The following is a 17,819-nucleotide window of genomic DNA, read 5'->3' as shown; positions in this document are numbered from 1 at the left end:
TTTTTCTTCCTCCTTTTTCATTCATACTTGCTGAACACCCTCATACTGTTCCTCACCTTTTTGTATTATTAAAAACCATTTACCTTATTTACCTTACACATAATCAGGAACACATGATAAAAAAGACATATCAATCTCACTGTAATACAGTGTAAGCTGTTTGTTATTACCTCTTTTTATTTTAGGTTTTAATGTCATGTAGTCATCAACAAATAAATTATCCCACAATGGAACATCAGATTTCAGGGCTTGTGATGTTAATGTGATAACAGAGGATGGTTGTATATTGTATGAAAGACAGTATACTGACATGTAAACCTATGCTGTATGCAGACACCGGAGTACATTAGACCCACTATTTTAATAATAAAGCTTGTTTTATGTCTCTTCAAGAGCTTGCCTAGACCAATAGTTGATATCCTCAAGAGTACACTTTATAGAGATTTTTTTTTACTTCACTGTGGTGATAACTGCTGTATTCATCTGCCACAGGAAGACAGTCAGATGTTCTCCAGCACATCCTGAAGAAAAGCAGCCCCTTGACTTCTTCAGTGCTGCTGAAGAACGTGAACCTGCATGGCAGCAGGTCACTGGACAGTCTCTAAAGCAGCAGCTCAAGTGTCATTTGAAGAGTTTGAACTTGCGCAGCAGTGGCTGGACAGTCTCTTTAGGGTAAGGCTTCAACGCCAGACAGGTAGGGATGTTCTCTGGCTGTTCGATCCAAAGCTTGTGGGCCACACCTCCCTCTGTCAGAGTCTCTGACAGGCTGGACAGGGAGTCTTGGTCTGGAGCCTGGGGGGAACATACACACACATTACACTAGAGGCATTTTAGATCACAGACCTGTGACATCCCACATCCAATTTTGATCAGATTTTGTTCAAGAGGGAAGGATTTTGGTTACTGATTAAATATCAAATTGTAGGGAGATAACGATGGTGAGAGTGAAACCTCGGATTATAACATTCCCTCTAACACACTCTACAATTACAATCATTTGTAATGATTTATAGTCAAGCCAAACTAGCCGTCATTTTGCCAGGAATGCTCTGGACCCCTTCAGCAAAAGATATTAGATAATATACGTTGTCTATTACAGTTAACCGGAGCACCATACCAAACTCCCTGAAAATTATGTCAGTTTTATGCAGTCTTGCTTGTTAGAAAAAAATAAACTCAAAATATATCTTATATTCAGACTATTAAATACTCTTATAGACCTACACTTCAATTCGGCTTACATTAACCACACCAAGCAGCGTTCATTTCGATAAAATAACTGCTTTATAACTAGCTCGCCTGTACAATGTAATGACGGCTGATATCGCCCCAGTGGAAACGCGCCGTAGAGTGCGGTGGCGAACAGTAAATGTGTATTTTGCGAAAATATACCAATATATTATGGATTATCTATACGCCGAATTCACCATAATACCCTATAATTCTGTTACATATCTAAGATTAAGTTTTACCAGGTATGTAAGTTTGGCGAGAAGCAAGGAAGCATAGCGCTGCTAGATTTTCTGCGGCTGTTTGGCGTGCACGCTCGGGCTTACCTGAAGCACTACTTTGTGCATGGAGTCCAGCTCTGTCAGGTACTGCTGTGTGTCCGGGTCTGCGTAGTTGAGGTGAATAGCGGCGGTAGCGGCATGGCAGGCCTGTGTTATGACGGCTCCAAGCGGCCAGGACAGCTTGTGGACCAGGTCCGACCGGACAACAACATACTGGACCAGCCGGCCAGGAGTGCCACTTCCAGAGGCAGCCATTTTCACCTGCTGGAGGAAAGAAACCAGGGTCTTCCGGGTCAACCGCGCACCGTTTGGGAAGGTATCATATTGCCCTCTGGTGGTCGTTTTCAAAACTTCACCTTCTGAGTCTGCAAGTCATGATGTAGCTGTGCTGGTGACAGAGTGTGATAGAAGAGGCATACATGGAAATAAATTCGATTTAGACCTACTTATATTTTTAAACACACCATGCCATCTGCAGGAATGAAAGTAACTAATTACATGTACTCATTTTTGTTTATTTTTTTGTGTGTATTTGTACTTTTTTGAGTATGCTTTAAAGTCAGTAATTTTACTTTTACTTAAGTACATTTTGCTGAATTAACATTGCTACATTTTGTATCATATTGCGGAAAATTATTTTACTAAAGTATGGAGTCCTTAAGACAGTACTCATCATATGTAACCTGGTGATGTATTAACTTTATTAGCCAGTATATTATTATTATTATTATTATTATTATTATTATTGTTGTTATTATTATTATATATACATTAATATTATTTTATTTATCATGGGGTGCAAATTCAAAACACCATTATATAAATCAAATGTTGGTGAAGAAGTTTTAATATTGACTGTAAAAATAAAATTGGCAGAAGGGCTCTTGAGTTAATGTGAGGTATAAAAGCATATGGAATTTGAACCAGTTCCTCCATGGAGCAGCCTGGTTTATTGTTACTCTGACTGAGGTGATATAATACACCAGTTTACTGCATCGGATTTTGAATTCATGATGAGTTATTCCACATAGTTACTGAAGAAGTAAAAGTTTAGAGGATGACAATTACTTATCTGGCCCAAGAGACGGGTTTTCAACCTCAAGATCTATTACAGAGTGCAAACAGTGTCAGCTCCCTGAGAGCACCAGAGGCTGTGCTGTCATAAACTGATAAACTGCGGAGCCGTTCACTGTCAGCTGACAGAGATGACAGGAGGAATTTCACTTTATTTTAATGATTTTTTTTGTTGTTGTTTTTGTAAATTCCAGTTAAAATATTCTAGTTTGAATTTTGTACTCTTTCTGTCATAGAATTGCATGTAAAAGATCACATATAGCAAAGTTATTGTTTCTTAAAAAGTAACTCAATAACTTTTTACTCTGAATTCATTTCAAATTAACTACTTTTTACTTTTACTAAAGTAGCTTTATGTAGTTGTTTTTTGCAGGTAAAATGTCAAAGTAATAGTACTTCTCCTTGAGCAGCAGTTTTACCAGCCTTTACCCCACTGGTCTTTAGCAGAGCTGTATCTAGAACATCAGACACATTTGCACAATATAACCTTTGTATGTACATGATGTCAATTTAAAATAGGTTTCTGCAGTGTGATCAGAGTAACTCTAAGGGCAGCTTTTCCCAGAGATCAGCTGTGTCTGAGAATGTGACGACCACAGCCAACAGAGACTAATTCTGATGGCAGTGTCACCTCTACAGTGTCCACTTACTTTTTTGTGATCAAATTTTTATTATTCACAGAGGACATACAGTCCATAACATGGAAAACAACATAACAAAACAGAAAAGACACAGATGGCTACAGCCAACAGGGAAAGTCTACCAGCGGCCGACCAATGGTAGCCAACACGCGGCCGACATCTTTGGTCAGTCGACCAGTTGTGTAACTCTGATCACTCACTCGGTCTCTCACTCAGCGACATGCTCAGATAGGAGGCTGGCTCCACTGTGTGGTCCAGCCAAAAGTCAGCAGACAAGCAGCGCAGTGGACGAGGTGAAATGTGCAAGTATTGTGTGATGACAGCCTGAGGCCTCTAGGAGAGCTGGAGCCCACGTCCTGAGCAGGAGGCTCTTGGTGGCCCACTGGATGGGCCTGACAGCAACATCACTTCCCAAACAGTATCTCCTGTTTACTTATTGTTTACTTCTCAACAGAACTTGCAAAAAGGCTTTTTCATCAGAATAATCAATCAAAATGTTTTTAGATGGTAGTCAGAAATGTAAAAAATCACTTCAGTTCAGTGCAGACTCTCTTAAGGAGACAGCTCATGGGGTGTCCACAGCACAATAAAATCTGAAGAAGGGAAAAAGAACAACAAGAAACATGTATATATTTGGTTTATTATTTATTTTATTTGACAGGGACAGAGCACATTAATGAACATCAGTATAAAATACAAGATGTAAACATGCCAGAGTAAACAAGAATGCTAATTTACATCTGCAGTCCCTTGGCAGGTAACAAAAATACAAGCAATCTAAGTAACAATATGCAAATACAAAGACACAGATACACAAAACAAATCCACACCCAAAAGACATTTGACACTGATCAGACATTTGCAAACAGGCTAGATCAGCAGTGGTTCCATGTTGTAGATGAGAACCTGGTGGAGCTCGGCTCAGGGCTGCGTCACTTCCAGAGTTATAACTCCATCGTTGAATGCGTGGTCACGGACCACCTGCAATGCCTGTACAGACCACCAGGGGGCTGCAGACCACCAGCTGTAAGCTCTAAGCAAGGTGTATACGTAAAGTGATGGATCCTGAGCAGTGAACAGTTTGGATCCAGTTTCAACCGAGCAGAGGAAAAGTTAGATCAGCAGCTCTGTTTGGTTCTTCTTTGGATCTTCTCAGTCTTTTCTCACAGAGTCGTCCACTGAAAATACTCCATTTATATGAGCTCTCCTTTCATTTCTCTCTCTCTCATGTCTCAGTTTACCTTTCTTTCCTCTTTTGCATGTTGTTCTGTCTCACTAAATATTCACTCTCCTCATATTTTCTTGTAGTTTTTTCTTCTTTCCATTTTTTGTCATTGCTTTTTGTCTGTTATTGTTTTTATTTTATATACTTGAGCAAAACCTAAGAAAAAATGTCAAAGGACAAGACAATATTTTGGAGTGCACTGTGTTATATAGCTGGCTGGTAATAAGATATTGAAATACATTTTTAAAAAGTCAGTCGTTTGTTTCCGTCATGCAAATGAGGTCTGTGGGAGACTCTAACCAAGCTCTGGCTTTCCCTAATGCTGTGATTTATGTTTCCCTAAAAAAAAGAAATCTACTGAAAAAGGCCGGCGAGGGACCAATAGAGTTTTATTAAAAAACTGAATGAGATGATTAAGGCAAAATTTAACGGCCTTGTTTGACCTTAATAAGCTGATATTTCAGGAAGGACCCAGGGACCCTGTTCACTAGACCAAATATACGACATCAGACGTCTAACAATGTAGTCAGAGCAACTCAACATGAGAGAGGGGAGCCAGTTTCAACGGAAAGCCCCAATTTGTTAACTATCGTCTGCCTGTGTTCGTGCTCGTGCCTAGGAGAGAGATGGCTCATCTTCCTCTTAATCCACCCGACTGCATGGGGCCCCAGAGGGCCTCCATACTGAGCATAAGGATTCCTTCATCATGTAGGCATTTTTCTTCATATGCCATTTACTAATCTTTTCACTGGAGCCCAAATTTGAATGCTGGTTTAAACTGCCATAAAGTAGCAGGGGAGGAGTCATTCCCAACATGCACTCTGACAATGTGGCCATCTGAGGAGCTGATGCTTGATTTGACATTTTGAAGAATCCTGCTGCCACAAGCATTTAAAGCCTCAACATGTCGTCAGCACAGTGGCACCAGATGTACCATGATTATCGTATTTGCACGTCATTTTTGCCCTCTGTCCGATCAGTTATGGAAAAAGTGGGCAAATGCATAATAATTCCACCATTTGACATAAATAATGCATAAGTTAACTTCAGGATCTGTCGATGTTTTTTTTTTTTGACATACACAAAGTGGCTCTGCCTGCTGGGAAGTGTCTCATCTGCTGGAAATATAGAGATAAGTCATGTTCGCCAATAACCGTCACACTGTGGAGGACACAGACAGAACTGACAAATCCCTGCTTTTAACTGGGTGCAGGGTTCGTACGGGTGCTTGAAAACCTTGAAAATGCTTGGATTTTAATGTTATGTTTTCAAGGTTTGAAACATGCTTGAATTTTGGGTAACGTGCTTGTAAATGCTTGAATGCTTGAAATTGTTACCATATTTCTGGTCTGACTAAATGGACCACTTATTAAATGGAGAGAAATAAAATAAGTCGGATTAAAAATGACGCCTTCACAGCTCACGCTCTGACGGGTTTCACAAGAGCTGGATTGATTGTCATGTGTCACGCCCCCAACAAGAGGGCAGTGCAGTAGCATGCGACCAACGTGCCGGGAGGTTGCCGTTTTAATGAACGTTGGCTGGGTAATGAAAAGTAGAAACAGTGGATAAAACATGGACCAAATCCACGTGTAGCATGCTGCAAAATATGCAAAAAGAAGCTTCAACTTTTCGCTATGGGAGAGTCAGCACTCTCGAGTCATGAAAAGTAAGTCACAGAGATGACTAGCCCTACATGTGTGATTTGTTGGCTAACCAGTGGTGTAGTCTACGTGATACGCAGGTATACTGCGTATACCCACTAGAAAAGGTCCCGCATTTCCGTATAACCACTTAAAAATGCGCAAAGATACGTATCAGTATGTTTTTTTGACATAACGTTCACTTTCCCGTTCATAAAGTCGCCTTCTCTGTGTTACGAAGCGGCTCTTTTTGACCATTTTTCGGGGGACACTACAGCTGGAGCTAACGTTAACGTTTCAGAAAGGGAGCCTGTGTGTGTGTGTGTGTGTGTGTGTGTGTGTGTGTGTGTGTGTGTGTGTGTGTGTGTGTGTGTGTGTGTGTGTGTGTGTGTGTGTGTGTGTGTGTGTGTGTGTGTGTGTGTGTGTGTGTGTGTGTGTGCGCGCGTATACCCACTAGAATAAAGTAGATTACACCACTGTGGCTAACCATTAGCTGCATGCTAGACCTAAATGTAGAAGCACTATGTGATGTGTCTGAATGGCAGTGTCAATTAGTGACAATTATTAAGAGCTAAGTTAAGAACAAAGCCTGCGTTTCTCAACAGTAAACTGCAGGAACTTCCCACAACTTAGAATTGAAGCACAGCTGATGTTAGCTCATAAGATGATAGACATAAGAGTAGACACCGCTTGGCTACTGGAGCGCAAGACGTATACCAAAGCAGCAAGCTCTCTCTCTCTCTCTCTCTCTCTCTCTCTCTCTATTTTTATGCTATCTATCTATGAACCATATTGATACAGTATATTAATAATATATATGAATTATATTGACATATTTATTATTATTATTATTATTATTATTATTATTATATAATATTCTTAGATGGTTTTCTTGTTCATTTAATGTAATCTATTTTTTTAATCTTATTTTACTTATGCAATTGTTATGTCAATTTTGAATTTTCCCTTAGGGGGATCTACCTATACCCTACATCTACTGTATAAGGAGAGGGCAGACTAAATACTTCTAGCTGTTTTGAAGCTGTTTGAAGCTGTTTTCTTTTTTCCTTCTGTTTTTTTTTTCTGTTTTTCTGATTTTTAATACTGCATACGTGTATTTCCTGTATGCAGTATTAAAAAAAAAACCCAGAAGGATGTGTATATACCGGATTTCTCCTTTAATGGTACTGGAAAACCTGAAAAAATTGACCTTGAAAGTCCTTGAAAAGTGCTTGAATTTGACCATGAAAAAAGTGTACGAACCCTGTGGGTGTATTGTTCCTTTAAATAGAAGCTGACTCCATTGCATTGGGGCAGCTAAAGCAAAGACTTGATTGTCCCTAGACTGTGATTAAGTATATGAGGTTAAAATGTGCAGTCTAATGGGTGTAGATATATGGAGTGCACACAAATGATTTCATAGACGTTATTTAAGACCTAATAAACAACCAGAAAGATTCTGAATGAAATTTCCCAGTGGGCAGGGAGCCTGTGCAAAGATGCCAGAACAGTAACGGGGTTCTCGTCTTTGGATCTGGTTGCAGCGCGGCTGCAGCGTTGTGGGCGAGCTGGAGGCGAGAGAGAGAGAGACGCTGGACTGACACCGGTGAGCAGCGAGCTGCAGCAGCTGAGGCAGGGAGAAATGAAAGAGCAACTCTCTCAAGGTCTCAGAGCAATCTGATTATAGAAGGACAAGTAAGATGTGATTTTCGATTTTGTTATTCACCTTCTGCTTGTCGGTCTGTGTCAAGCCCTATTTCAGATATACAGTGCATTCATAATTGAACCAGGCCTTGAAATTTGTCAAAGTCACACAGATTCTGACTGATATCAGTCATCTCATATTTAGGTGGAGAAAGTCATGCAATATGTGCAGTGCATATGAATTAGTCCCTAACATGTGTTTCAGGAGCTACATTTGCACAGGACAATGAAATTCAACAAATTTAACCCAAATTAATCTTGGCTTTAATCCCGTGAGCTCAAGATTGTCCAGTTTATTCATTCCTGATTTCACAGAGCAGCTGCAGGCACGATTAAGAAAAACAGGCATCAGACACACGAGGAGACGGGTTATCTTGTTTAATACTGGATATGAGGCGAGTCACACTTCCCATATCAATTTGAGGAGACGATTCCTAAGGAGGTGTTCCTCTGGTGCCACTGCATACACACAGGGATGGGACTGACCAGCCGGAGACACTCTGGTGACCATAAACTTTAATCTGAGCCTTTAATGATGTTTTCAATGAGGCCCATCCAATACTAATTAATAATACCACACCACATAAAGAGAGGCTTGCAGTGAGAAAAAAATGTGCAAAATCAAGATTAAACCAAGGAGGAATGAATAACTCTTGATGTACTTTCTTGGGATTAGGGGAAATGATGAGAGGAATGTTAAGGTGTATCGTGGTCACTTCACCCATGCACAAACCCTTTTCAGGTTCCAGTTAATATTTTAAGGTGTTAAAATTGTTATTATTATCAGCATTTGGCAGTTTGTTTTTCTAAGATGTCACAGTGTAAGTTTATTGTTCTTTTTATTGTTCTTTGGTTTTGTATTATTGGGATTAGTATAATGGAGTGTCATGGTTGACCTTCTTGTTTTGTTTTGTGGTCACCTTTCATGTGGAAAGGTGCTGCCATTAGTGTCACATGCCGTCAGTTCATTCACTCGATGCTCCGTGTTGTCATCACGTATCATCCAGGCTGGTTCGTGATGTTTCCTCCCCCCGCTCAGCGTGCAGCTGCAGTGGCTCCGCTGGGATTCGATCCAGGGCCTCCGGGCCCACACGTGACTCCACAGTGGAAGCACTGAGGCCTCTACTCTATCTTTTCATGAGGCGGGGGAGTGGCAAAGTCAGCAATGTCACAGCAAAACCTAAGCTCGCGGAGAATATAGCAAAGCAAAGCAAAATAAAAAGAGAAAATGCAGAGCAGGAGAACTAAGAAAGAAAATAATCCCTGGAGACATCTGCAGCCAAATGCAGAAAACTCTACGAGCTGTTTGCTACCTGTCCTGCCACAACCTGTCCTGCAGAGAAGCTGGATGAGGAACAACGTTATTCAGCAGCAGCCCCTACACACAGGCTCAGTTTGCAGCGCTGCCCCAACACAAGCTGCTGAAAGGAAAGTGCAGCCTGAGTATAAGTGAGACATTTTACTAGATAAGAGAATGTTAGTTAAACCAACAAAGGCTGGCCAGCCACTTAAGCAGTTATATTTTATTCATTAAGATCATGATTACTGAAGATTTTGTACACTTACAAAGCCCTTAGGCAGAAACGTGCCAATCTCACCATTAGATGTTTCTTCAGAGACAAACTGTAAAACTATCATTTGAAGACAAAAGCTGTGGTGTAGCTAATTCTTATGATACACAGGAAAAAAATAACTACTGCTCTGCATTCAAATTCTATTATTCCCTCTAATGCAATTTCAGGGCATTTCTACATTAAAATTATACATGGCTGAGTAATGTTATCTAATAATGGTTATTTTAAGAGTAATTTCACATTTTTTGAAATGGGTGAACTATCCCTTTGTATTGTACAAGTATTTCTGAGCCTGAGGATGGCTTCCAGTTATTTTAAATCCTAACCCCAATTTCAACACTAAGCCTATACCTGGAAACCATAAGATTACAGAGATTAGATTCGAACCATCTAAGGTTCTATACATTCTGTATCACTTCTTATATATTAATATACAGCCAAAAGTTTGGACACACCTTCTCATTCAATGCATTTTCTTTATTTTCATGACTATTTACATTTTAGATTCTAACTAAAGGAATCAAAACTATGAATGAACACATGTGGAGTTATGTACTTAACAAAAAAAGGTGAAATAACTGAAAACATGTTTTATATTCTAGTTTCTTCAAAATAGCCACCCTTTGCTCTGATTACTGCTTTGCACACTCTTGGCATTCTCTCGATGAGCTTCAAGAGGTAGTCACCTGAAATCGTTTTCCAACAGTCTTGAAGGAGTTCCCAGAGGTGTTTAGCACTTGTTGGCCCCTTTGCCTTCACTCTGCGGTCCAGCTCACCCCAAACCATCTCAATTGGGTTCAGGTCCGGTGACTGTGGAGGCCAGGTCATCTGCCGCAGCACTCCATCACTCTCCTTCTTGGTCAAATAGCCCTTACACAGCCTGGAGGTGTGTTTGGGCTCATTGTCCTGTTGAAAAATAAATGATCGTCCAACTAAACACAAACCGGATGGGATGGCATGTCGCTGCAGGATGCTGTGGTAGCCATGCTGGTTCAGTGTGCCTTCAATTTTGAATAAATCCTCAACAGTGTCACCAGCAAAACACCCCCACACCATCACACCTCCTCCTCCATGCTTCACAGTGGGAACCAGGCATGTGGAATCCATCTGTTCACCTTTTCTGCGTCTCACAAAGACACGGCGGTTGGAGCCAAAGATCTCAAATTTGGACTCATCAGACCAAAGCACAGATTTCCACTGGTCTAATGTCCATTCCTTGTGTTTCTTGGCCCAAACAAATCTCTTCTGCTTGTTGCCTCTCCTTAGCAGTGGTTTCCTAGCAGCTATTTGACCATGAAGGCCTGATTGGCGCAGTCTCCTCTTAACAGTTGTTCTAGAGATGGGTCTGCTGCTAGAACTCTGCGTGGCATTTATCTGGTCTCTGATCTGAGCTGCTGTTAACTTGCGATTTCTGAGGCTGGTGACTCGGATGAACTTGTCCTCAGAAGCAGAGGTGACTCTTGGTCTTCCTTTCCTGGGGCGGTCCTCATGTGTGCCAGTTTCGTTGTAGCGCTTGATGGTTTTCGCGACTCCACTTGGGGACACATTTAAAGTTTTTGCAATTTTCCGGACTGACTGACCTTCATTTCTTAAAGTAATGATGGCCACTCGTTTTTCTTTAGTTAGCTGATTGGTTCTTGCCATAATATGAATTTCAACAGTTGTCCAATAGGGCTGTCGGCTGTGTAGTAACCTGACTTCTGCACAACACAACTGATGGTCCCAACCCCATTGATAAAGCAAGAAATTCCACTAATTAACCCTGATAAGGCACACCTGTGAAGTGAAAACCATTTCAGGTGACTACCTCTTGAAGCTCATCGAGTGAATGCCAAGAGTGTGCAAAGCAGTAATCAGAGCAAAGGGTGGCTATTTTGAAGAAACTAGAATATAAAACATGTTTTCAGTTATTTCACCTTTTTTTGTTAAGTACATAACTCCACATGTGTTCATTCATAGTTTTGATGCCTTCAGTTAGAATCTACAATGTAAATAGTCATGAAAATAAAGAAAACGCATTGAATGAGAAGGTGTGTCCAAACTTTTGGCCTGTACTGTATATATTGGTGTAATGATCACACTGATGAGGACTGATGTCGTACAGACAGCCACGGCTGCTGTGCTGCTCTCAGGCAGTATCCACCACCAGGACACAGGAAAAGAAAACTATCGCAGTGCCCTTGAAGTTTTGGTTTGTGCTCATTGAATAAATAAGGCTGAGGGAAACCGTACGGCTGCACCAAGGCTCAGGGAGGTTTACTCAAGAAAACCGTTTGGAAAAAGCTGTTCAGCTCAGATCCTCACAAGGGAGAAAATAGCTGCTAGGTGCTCACTGGGCAAACAATAGTCCCAAAAAGGAACAAGTGAGCAGCCAGTGTACTTTGCATATTATTGGGTGTGATCCTCAACATCAAACAGAGCAGCTTTTGGACAAAAAAAGGCTTCTTCAGGCTTCTTTTTTTGTCTGGTGAAGCCTTTTTTTTGTAGAAATGTGTTGCATGCCTGTGTGCTATAGTTTTCTTTTACTTTGTTTGATGTTTGGGATCAAACCCGACAACATTATATCATATGAAAAGTGCAATGGCTGCTCACTTGTCCACTTGTTTTTGGATTATTTGAGGTCAGATCTTCATAAGGAATAATTCAAGTTTTAGCTGTTTAGAAAACATCACAGTCCAACGCTGCAAATGTCACACAGAAGATATTGTAAAACAAAATCTCACTTTGCTGAAACAAACGACAAGCCAAGACACCACCAGTAAATGTCACAATAATTATTTATTAGTTAAGCATACACATTATAATATAAATATAAAATATGCTATTTTTGTTTTTAAAATTGGTGAGACATCATTATATCTGTGTTGAGACAGACGACCATACAAACAGGTTTTAATATTCTACCAAAATCTGCTGAAATTTCTATGCAGCTGTACCAAACTTGTCATGATGGTGCCATCCTAAAATGAGAGCGTGTGTTCATGAAGCACCGGAGCACAGGAGCGCTGGTCTGGGATCAGGGGTCAAGGCATTTGACCATATAAATGTCCCCACAACTCAGGAGACAAACGGGTCACAGGTCAGTCCCACTATTCTACGATGCCTCATGAAGCAGGCCCAGGTACAGAAAGAGCACAATAACCTACTATATATTTCTTTATATATATATATATATTTATATATATATATTTCTTACTGTATTCCAACAATGTAATTAGCAGCATGATAACGCACCACTCAGTTTTTCTAAGTTCAAGAATCTGGAAAATAAATAACAAAATAATGATAAAAAAAACTAAACATACTGATGATCATTGTCACTGTACTAAGAGAAGAACTCATCCACAGTGAAACAATCAGAGATAATCAACCGATAAAATTAGATTAGAGTGATGATGTTTGATGATCAGGGTGAAGTTTCAATTCAGTTTCACTTCAGTCAACGTAGGAAGTGAATAATCATCCCATTTTAAGAAAGTGAAAATCAATGACATCAAATTCTTACACTGTGCGTTTGTGAGAGATCGAGGAGAATCAGCTCTCATTTTAAAAGCTTCGACTGCGGCTTCAGTTGACTGAACGTCAAGTGAATTGATCCCCCAAACCTGTCAATGACAATAAATAACAAAGTTTTTTTTATTTATTTATTTACTTTTTCTTATTTTTTTTTCTCATTTTTTTTTTCTTTGTTTGCAGTTTGGTTGACATGCTGAATCCTTGTGTTTGCAGGTTTGTGGTCAATCAAAAGGAAAAGTACTGGGCGAACCACTCCTGGCGCTGGGGGTCCGGGGAGCTGATGGGGGAGTCCTCTGTTTCAGGAGGGCTTCAAGACACAGTTGCACAAAAGCACCACCACAACGACAACAACAAAAAACAACAACAACAACAACAGTTAGGGGATAACCTCGAGATTCATTGAACATGTGTGGACATTTTGATGCGAGTTAGGCCGGGTACATAGTTAGCGCAAGGCAAATCTGTGCTGAGAGCAGCCGGGACGTTCCCCGCGCTCTGCCTGCACGGCTCAGGCGGGTCGGCTGCCTGCCTCGAGCAGCTCCGAGGCCACAAACACTCCACAACCTGCTGGATTTAAAAACTATCGGCTACTCTTAGACCTGCTTGATTGAGAATACAAGATGAGAAAAGTTATTCTCTCATTGGCCAACGTGGCACTCAAAATCTGTAATCTGTAATCTGTAATATTTTCATTTCAGCATCAAAATCTGACAAACTCTTCCATACGTTTTTTTGCCGAGCCCCTAAACGGAAATGGGGAAGAAAATGGAAAATAGAAAGGTTTTGCGAGATGATTCAAAAGTATTTAGAAAATTGTTTTCTACCATTTTTTTCTCCCATGTGACTTTTTTTTTCTGAACTGACTGTTTCGTCTGCACGTTGCACTTGGATACTTTTAAAAATTGAGGAAGCAGTCTCAAGGGGGCATGACACGCTTACATTTTTAAGAACAGTGCAATCCACTGCGCTCTGGCTCAGGTCAAACTCTTTGTAACACGTGAACAAACACATGGGCCATCGCACTTTTCAGTATGTAATCTGACTACCAGGCCTAAAAAGAAATCAAGGAGTAAGTAACAATTGCCTCCTTTTAAAAACGGAGGCAGTTAAAGGCAGTGTTGCAACCCGATGTGCAGTTACTTTACCGCAGCAGGGGCCGAGGCAGTGATGTACAGCAGTCATTTGACCCCACTGGCTGATTCAGAGCCATGTAAACTGCACCCGCCATTTAGGAAAATAAAAGACATCTGCAATTTGAAATAGTACAGCAACAACTTTGATTATTTGCATAGAAAAAAGCAGTCTAACGTGTCTTCATGCTTGTGCAACAGTCGCCTGACCTCTGTAACATCAGGCCTGAAGGGCTTCACTTCTAGGATCTGGATCACAGTTTTACATCTCCAGATCAGTTTGTCCTGAGGTTGCCAGGTAGTCAATACTACAGAAACCAGTGCTGCATTTGTAGCCGCTGCGCCGTATCTGCATCGAGCACCTCTACCTCAAACACATAAAACTGCAACAACCGTTCGATGTCTGTTACAAAATTTGGATGATATATTCTGCTGAGCAAGAACACAAGAAAACTCCCCCATGTGCTGCCCTCAGTGGTACTCATTTTGCTTGCGTTAACCATGTAACCGGTATTAGAGCATTTTAGTATAATGAAGTGAAGATTCTGTTAGTGTGTGTGAGTGTGAGTGTGGTCTGGTTTGAATGCTTAAGTCATTCAAACCAGAGCGTCTTTACGTGACCACTCAGCCTCCAGCAGAGTTAGACCTGCTCTGCTTCAGCTATTTGATAGTATATGGACTTTTGTCTCTGCATAAAAACAGCATGGGATCTGTACTGGCACATACACCAGCTATCGCCTGACTCGTGTCCTTGGGGGGAAAGAAACGCTCCCAAGTTTTAACTAATTAGGTTGAGGTTGTGCAACTAACAAAACAAACACCTAATGTGCTGCTAATTGGCTACTTTTGAAAGCGCCTCCTGACTCCGGGGTGATGTTTAAATTTTTAGGCTGCACGTTTTGTTGTCCTGTGAGGCTGCAGAAGGTACGCTTGGAATCGTCAGTTATTTCCCAGAGGCTCCTCTCATATTTGTCTAACCTGCTAAATCATGTTTGCACACAAATACAATTCAAACTCCTAAAATTCTGCTTTATCCTAGAAGTCATTATTTGCATAAAATAGTGCTATAGAAAACACACACGTCACTGAACTCTAGACCTGCAGCTTTGTATTCACTTAAAAACGACAGTAGAGTGTGTCGTAGCAGGAGCGCCTGTTGATTGGGGGGCGGGTTTGAGTGACAGGCGTCTCAGCTGCTCTCGTGCCCTACACGGAGAGAGGGGGCGGGATGCTGACTGCCAGCAGCTGCCTCTGTCAAGGACAACAGGGGGGCTGTCAGCTGTTGCACCTGAGTATCTGCACAACATGAAACTTTATTAATCCCTGCAGGGGAAGTCGCTTCCTGCAGCAGCAGAGAGCTATGAATAATGCAAACAGAGCATAAAGCAAATGACAGTGTGTGAATGTAAAGTAAGCGGTGAGACGACAACATGATGCAACATGCAGAATAACAGCAGTAAAGCAGGAAGAAAAACAAATATGATGCCAAATTAAGACAAAGTATATTCCGAATTACTGAAAAATTTAAGTGAGTAAGTAAATAAATGAATAAATAATAAATAAATAAATCAAGATACATGCAGTATATACAAAAGAGAACATGAAAAAATGTGAATTTACAGTTCATATGTATGGAAAAGCAATAGATTTCTTGTATTCACCTTATCCAGTGTTTTCACACGACAGAGAGTGGACATGTGGAGATGCGCCTCACCAGCTGCACTACTCTTTCATTTTCTGGTCTGTTTTCTAGTCTGGTCCAGTTAGCCAATCAGGAGCCTCTAAAGCAGCACACCACACGTTTGATTGGTTGTGCTGTTAGTCAGCTCAGCAGTTTGGTGACGAGATCAGAAACACCAAGTCAGCCAAGTGTCCCTGCTACATGCTTGGCCCTGCTGGTGTTCACTTTAGCCACTGGATCAGGAGCTGTGTTAGCAGGTGACAATGGCTCTGTCCCAATTCAAAGGCTGTACGCTACCTAGGTCGTATTTGTAGGATGCTTACGTCACGGCGGTGCGACAAGTGCTGTCCCAATTCAATTTTACCGCGTGGGGTCCTGCAAATGCAGCCGACAGATCCAGCCTATTTCTGACTCATTTGCAGGAAACACCTCCACGATGCTTCGCGGCCGACATCACAGCCTACTTCCCAGGGTACCTTTTGGTCCGGTTGAATTTCTGGATCAGCCACCATTGCTGGAATTAGGAAGCATGTTTTAGACTGTCTTAATGTTTATATCATGGCGTTTTGATAAGTTTTTGTGCCTATAATTACCACCATAGATTCGGTTTAGCTGTTAACTGTATCCGAACAACGCCTGGAAATGCAAGTTTAGTTAGATGAGTTAGATGGGCATTTTGCATGATGTTTCCATAGCAACCATCAGCGCATCAGGTACGTTACAATGTAGCCATGTGTACAATTACTTTAATTGGGATAGTCTGTTGCAGTTTGTGAGGTGTAACAATTATCTTAATTTCCTGCATCTTCACGAAGACAAAATAAAATAAAATACATAAAACTACAGAATCCATGTTGTCCATCTTGAGAGCGTTGAAGCTGCTTATCGTTTGGTTTCATGCACAGGTGTTCACTGACACACCTCCCAAACCTACTTCGGCATTTTACGCTGCATCATCTGCGATAATAATGACGTAGGAATCCTCCGCAGGCTACACCTTCCTTTAGTTCCGGTAAACTTGATATCGGCACCTACATCAGACGTGGGCACCGTAGGCAGCGACCTAGTAGTCATCTAGCCCTTCGATTGAGACAGACCCAGAGTCACTGAGGACAAGCACCGCTCTCTTTCAGCCTCTGGATTCTCCTCTGAGATGTCTGCGGTCATTCGAGCCAGAATTCCTCGTAGGAACTTTCGTCTGGCCCACGTTCTCCGCCATAAACACGTACGGCGTCACATCAGCATGGTGCTGCACCAGTCTGACATTTTGCACAGATGCTGAGCATTATTTTTATGAGCAAAAACGGGAAAAGACAACTGGTACGCATTACACACTGTCTCTCTTTGCTAACGATGCTCTTAAAGGGATACTTCACACAAAGTGCTTTTTTTTGTTGTTGCATAAAATAACCACCATGCACTGCCTTCAATCTCTGAGAAACAGCTTAACTCGCAAGCCTTCATGAAAAACACATAATCCAAAAACTAATCTATAATCAAAGCTAGCCCATCTAGCGAGTCTAGGAATGAAAAAAAAAATGGGTCTGTAATTTTACAACAGCAAAATACCACCAAAATTCTGTTTGAGAAGCTCACACACGTCATGCCAAGACCCTGGACTCCCGTTGTACACTGAGGACTTCCCAAACACACTGATTTTTCCTCACTTCCCACTTCCGTAAAATTCTCTCATCACGGCCATGACGTGACATGTGTTTTGACTGGACTTGTGCACGTGAAATACATGCACGTGCACGGATGCTTCATGACCGCAGCACATGGTCAGTGCTGGATATAAGTTTTATGCATTCTGGGTGAAGTATCCCCTCACGATGCTTGTCAAATCCAGCGTCTTGCCATGCAGACACGAGTTTGCTGCAGGCATTCCTGTTTTCCATGGGGAAGCGCTGGAACATACCGGCATCGGAAGACGGGAATACCGACTGAGTATTCCAAGTTTTAGGAACAATGAATTGCGGCAGTGGGTTCCAATGCTTAAGCATGCACTATCTTGAGTGATATTAGGCTCTGCGATTAATAATGGTACGCTCTGTGCTACACTGTTATCATGGAGCACTGGAGCATGTAGCAGGGACACATGGACCATCTGTGCTCTCATC

General features: G+C 41.4%; 2 protein-coding genes across 6 annotated transcripts in view; both read right to left on the bottom strand.

The window, feature by feature from the left end:
- Positions 1-156: 156 nt before the first annotated feature.
- On the bottom strand, positions 157-1,810 carry ptrhd1 (peptidyl-tRNA hydrolase domain containing 1). The gene is made up of 2 exons (XM_030046623.1): positions 1,557-1,810; positions 157-792 (listed from the first exon to the last, which is right to left on the bottom strand). The coding sequence occupies exons 1-2, from the start codon at positions 1,764-1,766 to the stop codon at positions 622-624; spliced, it is 381 nt and encodes a 126-aa protein (XP_029902483.1). The 5' UTR covers positions 1,767-1,810; the 3' UTR covers positions 157-621.
- Positions 1,811-12,131: 10,321 nt separating this feature from the next.
- fam184ab (family with sequence similarity 184 member Ab) overlaps positions 12,132-17,819 on the bottom strand; it is a 213,530-nt gene continuing 207,842 nt past the window's right edge. For all 5 annotated transcript variants that reach the window (XM_030046618.1, XM_030046617.1, XM_030046615.1 and 2 more), the window contains one exon: positions 12,132-13,195. In XM_030046618.1, coding sequence (XP_029902478.1) covers positions 13,114-13,195 — 82 coding nt within the window. In that variant the 3' untranslated portion in view covers positions 12,132-13,113. The remainder of the gene's footprint in view (positions 13,196-17,819) is intronic.

This window comes from Myripristis murdjan, chromosome 24 (assembly GCF_902150065.1).
Source record: "Myripristis murdjan chromosome 24, fMyrMur1.1, whole genome shotgun sequence".
Taxonomy (NCBI): domain Eukaryota; kingdom Metazoa; phylum Chordata; class Actinopteri; order Holocentriformes; family Holocentridae; genus Myripristis; species Myripristis murdjan.
The sequence above is the reverse complement of the archived record's forward strand: the minus strand, read 5'-3'. Positions and strand labels throughout refer to the sequence as shown.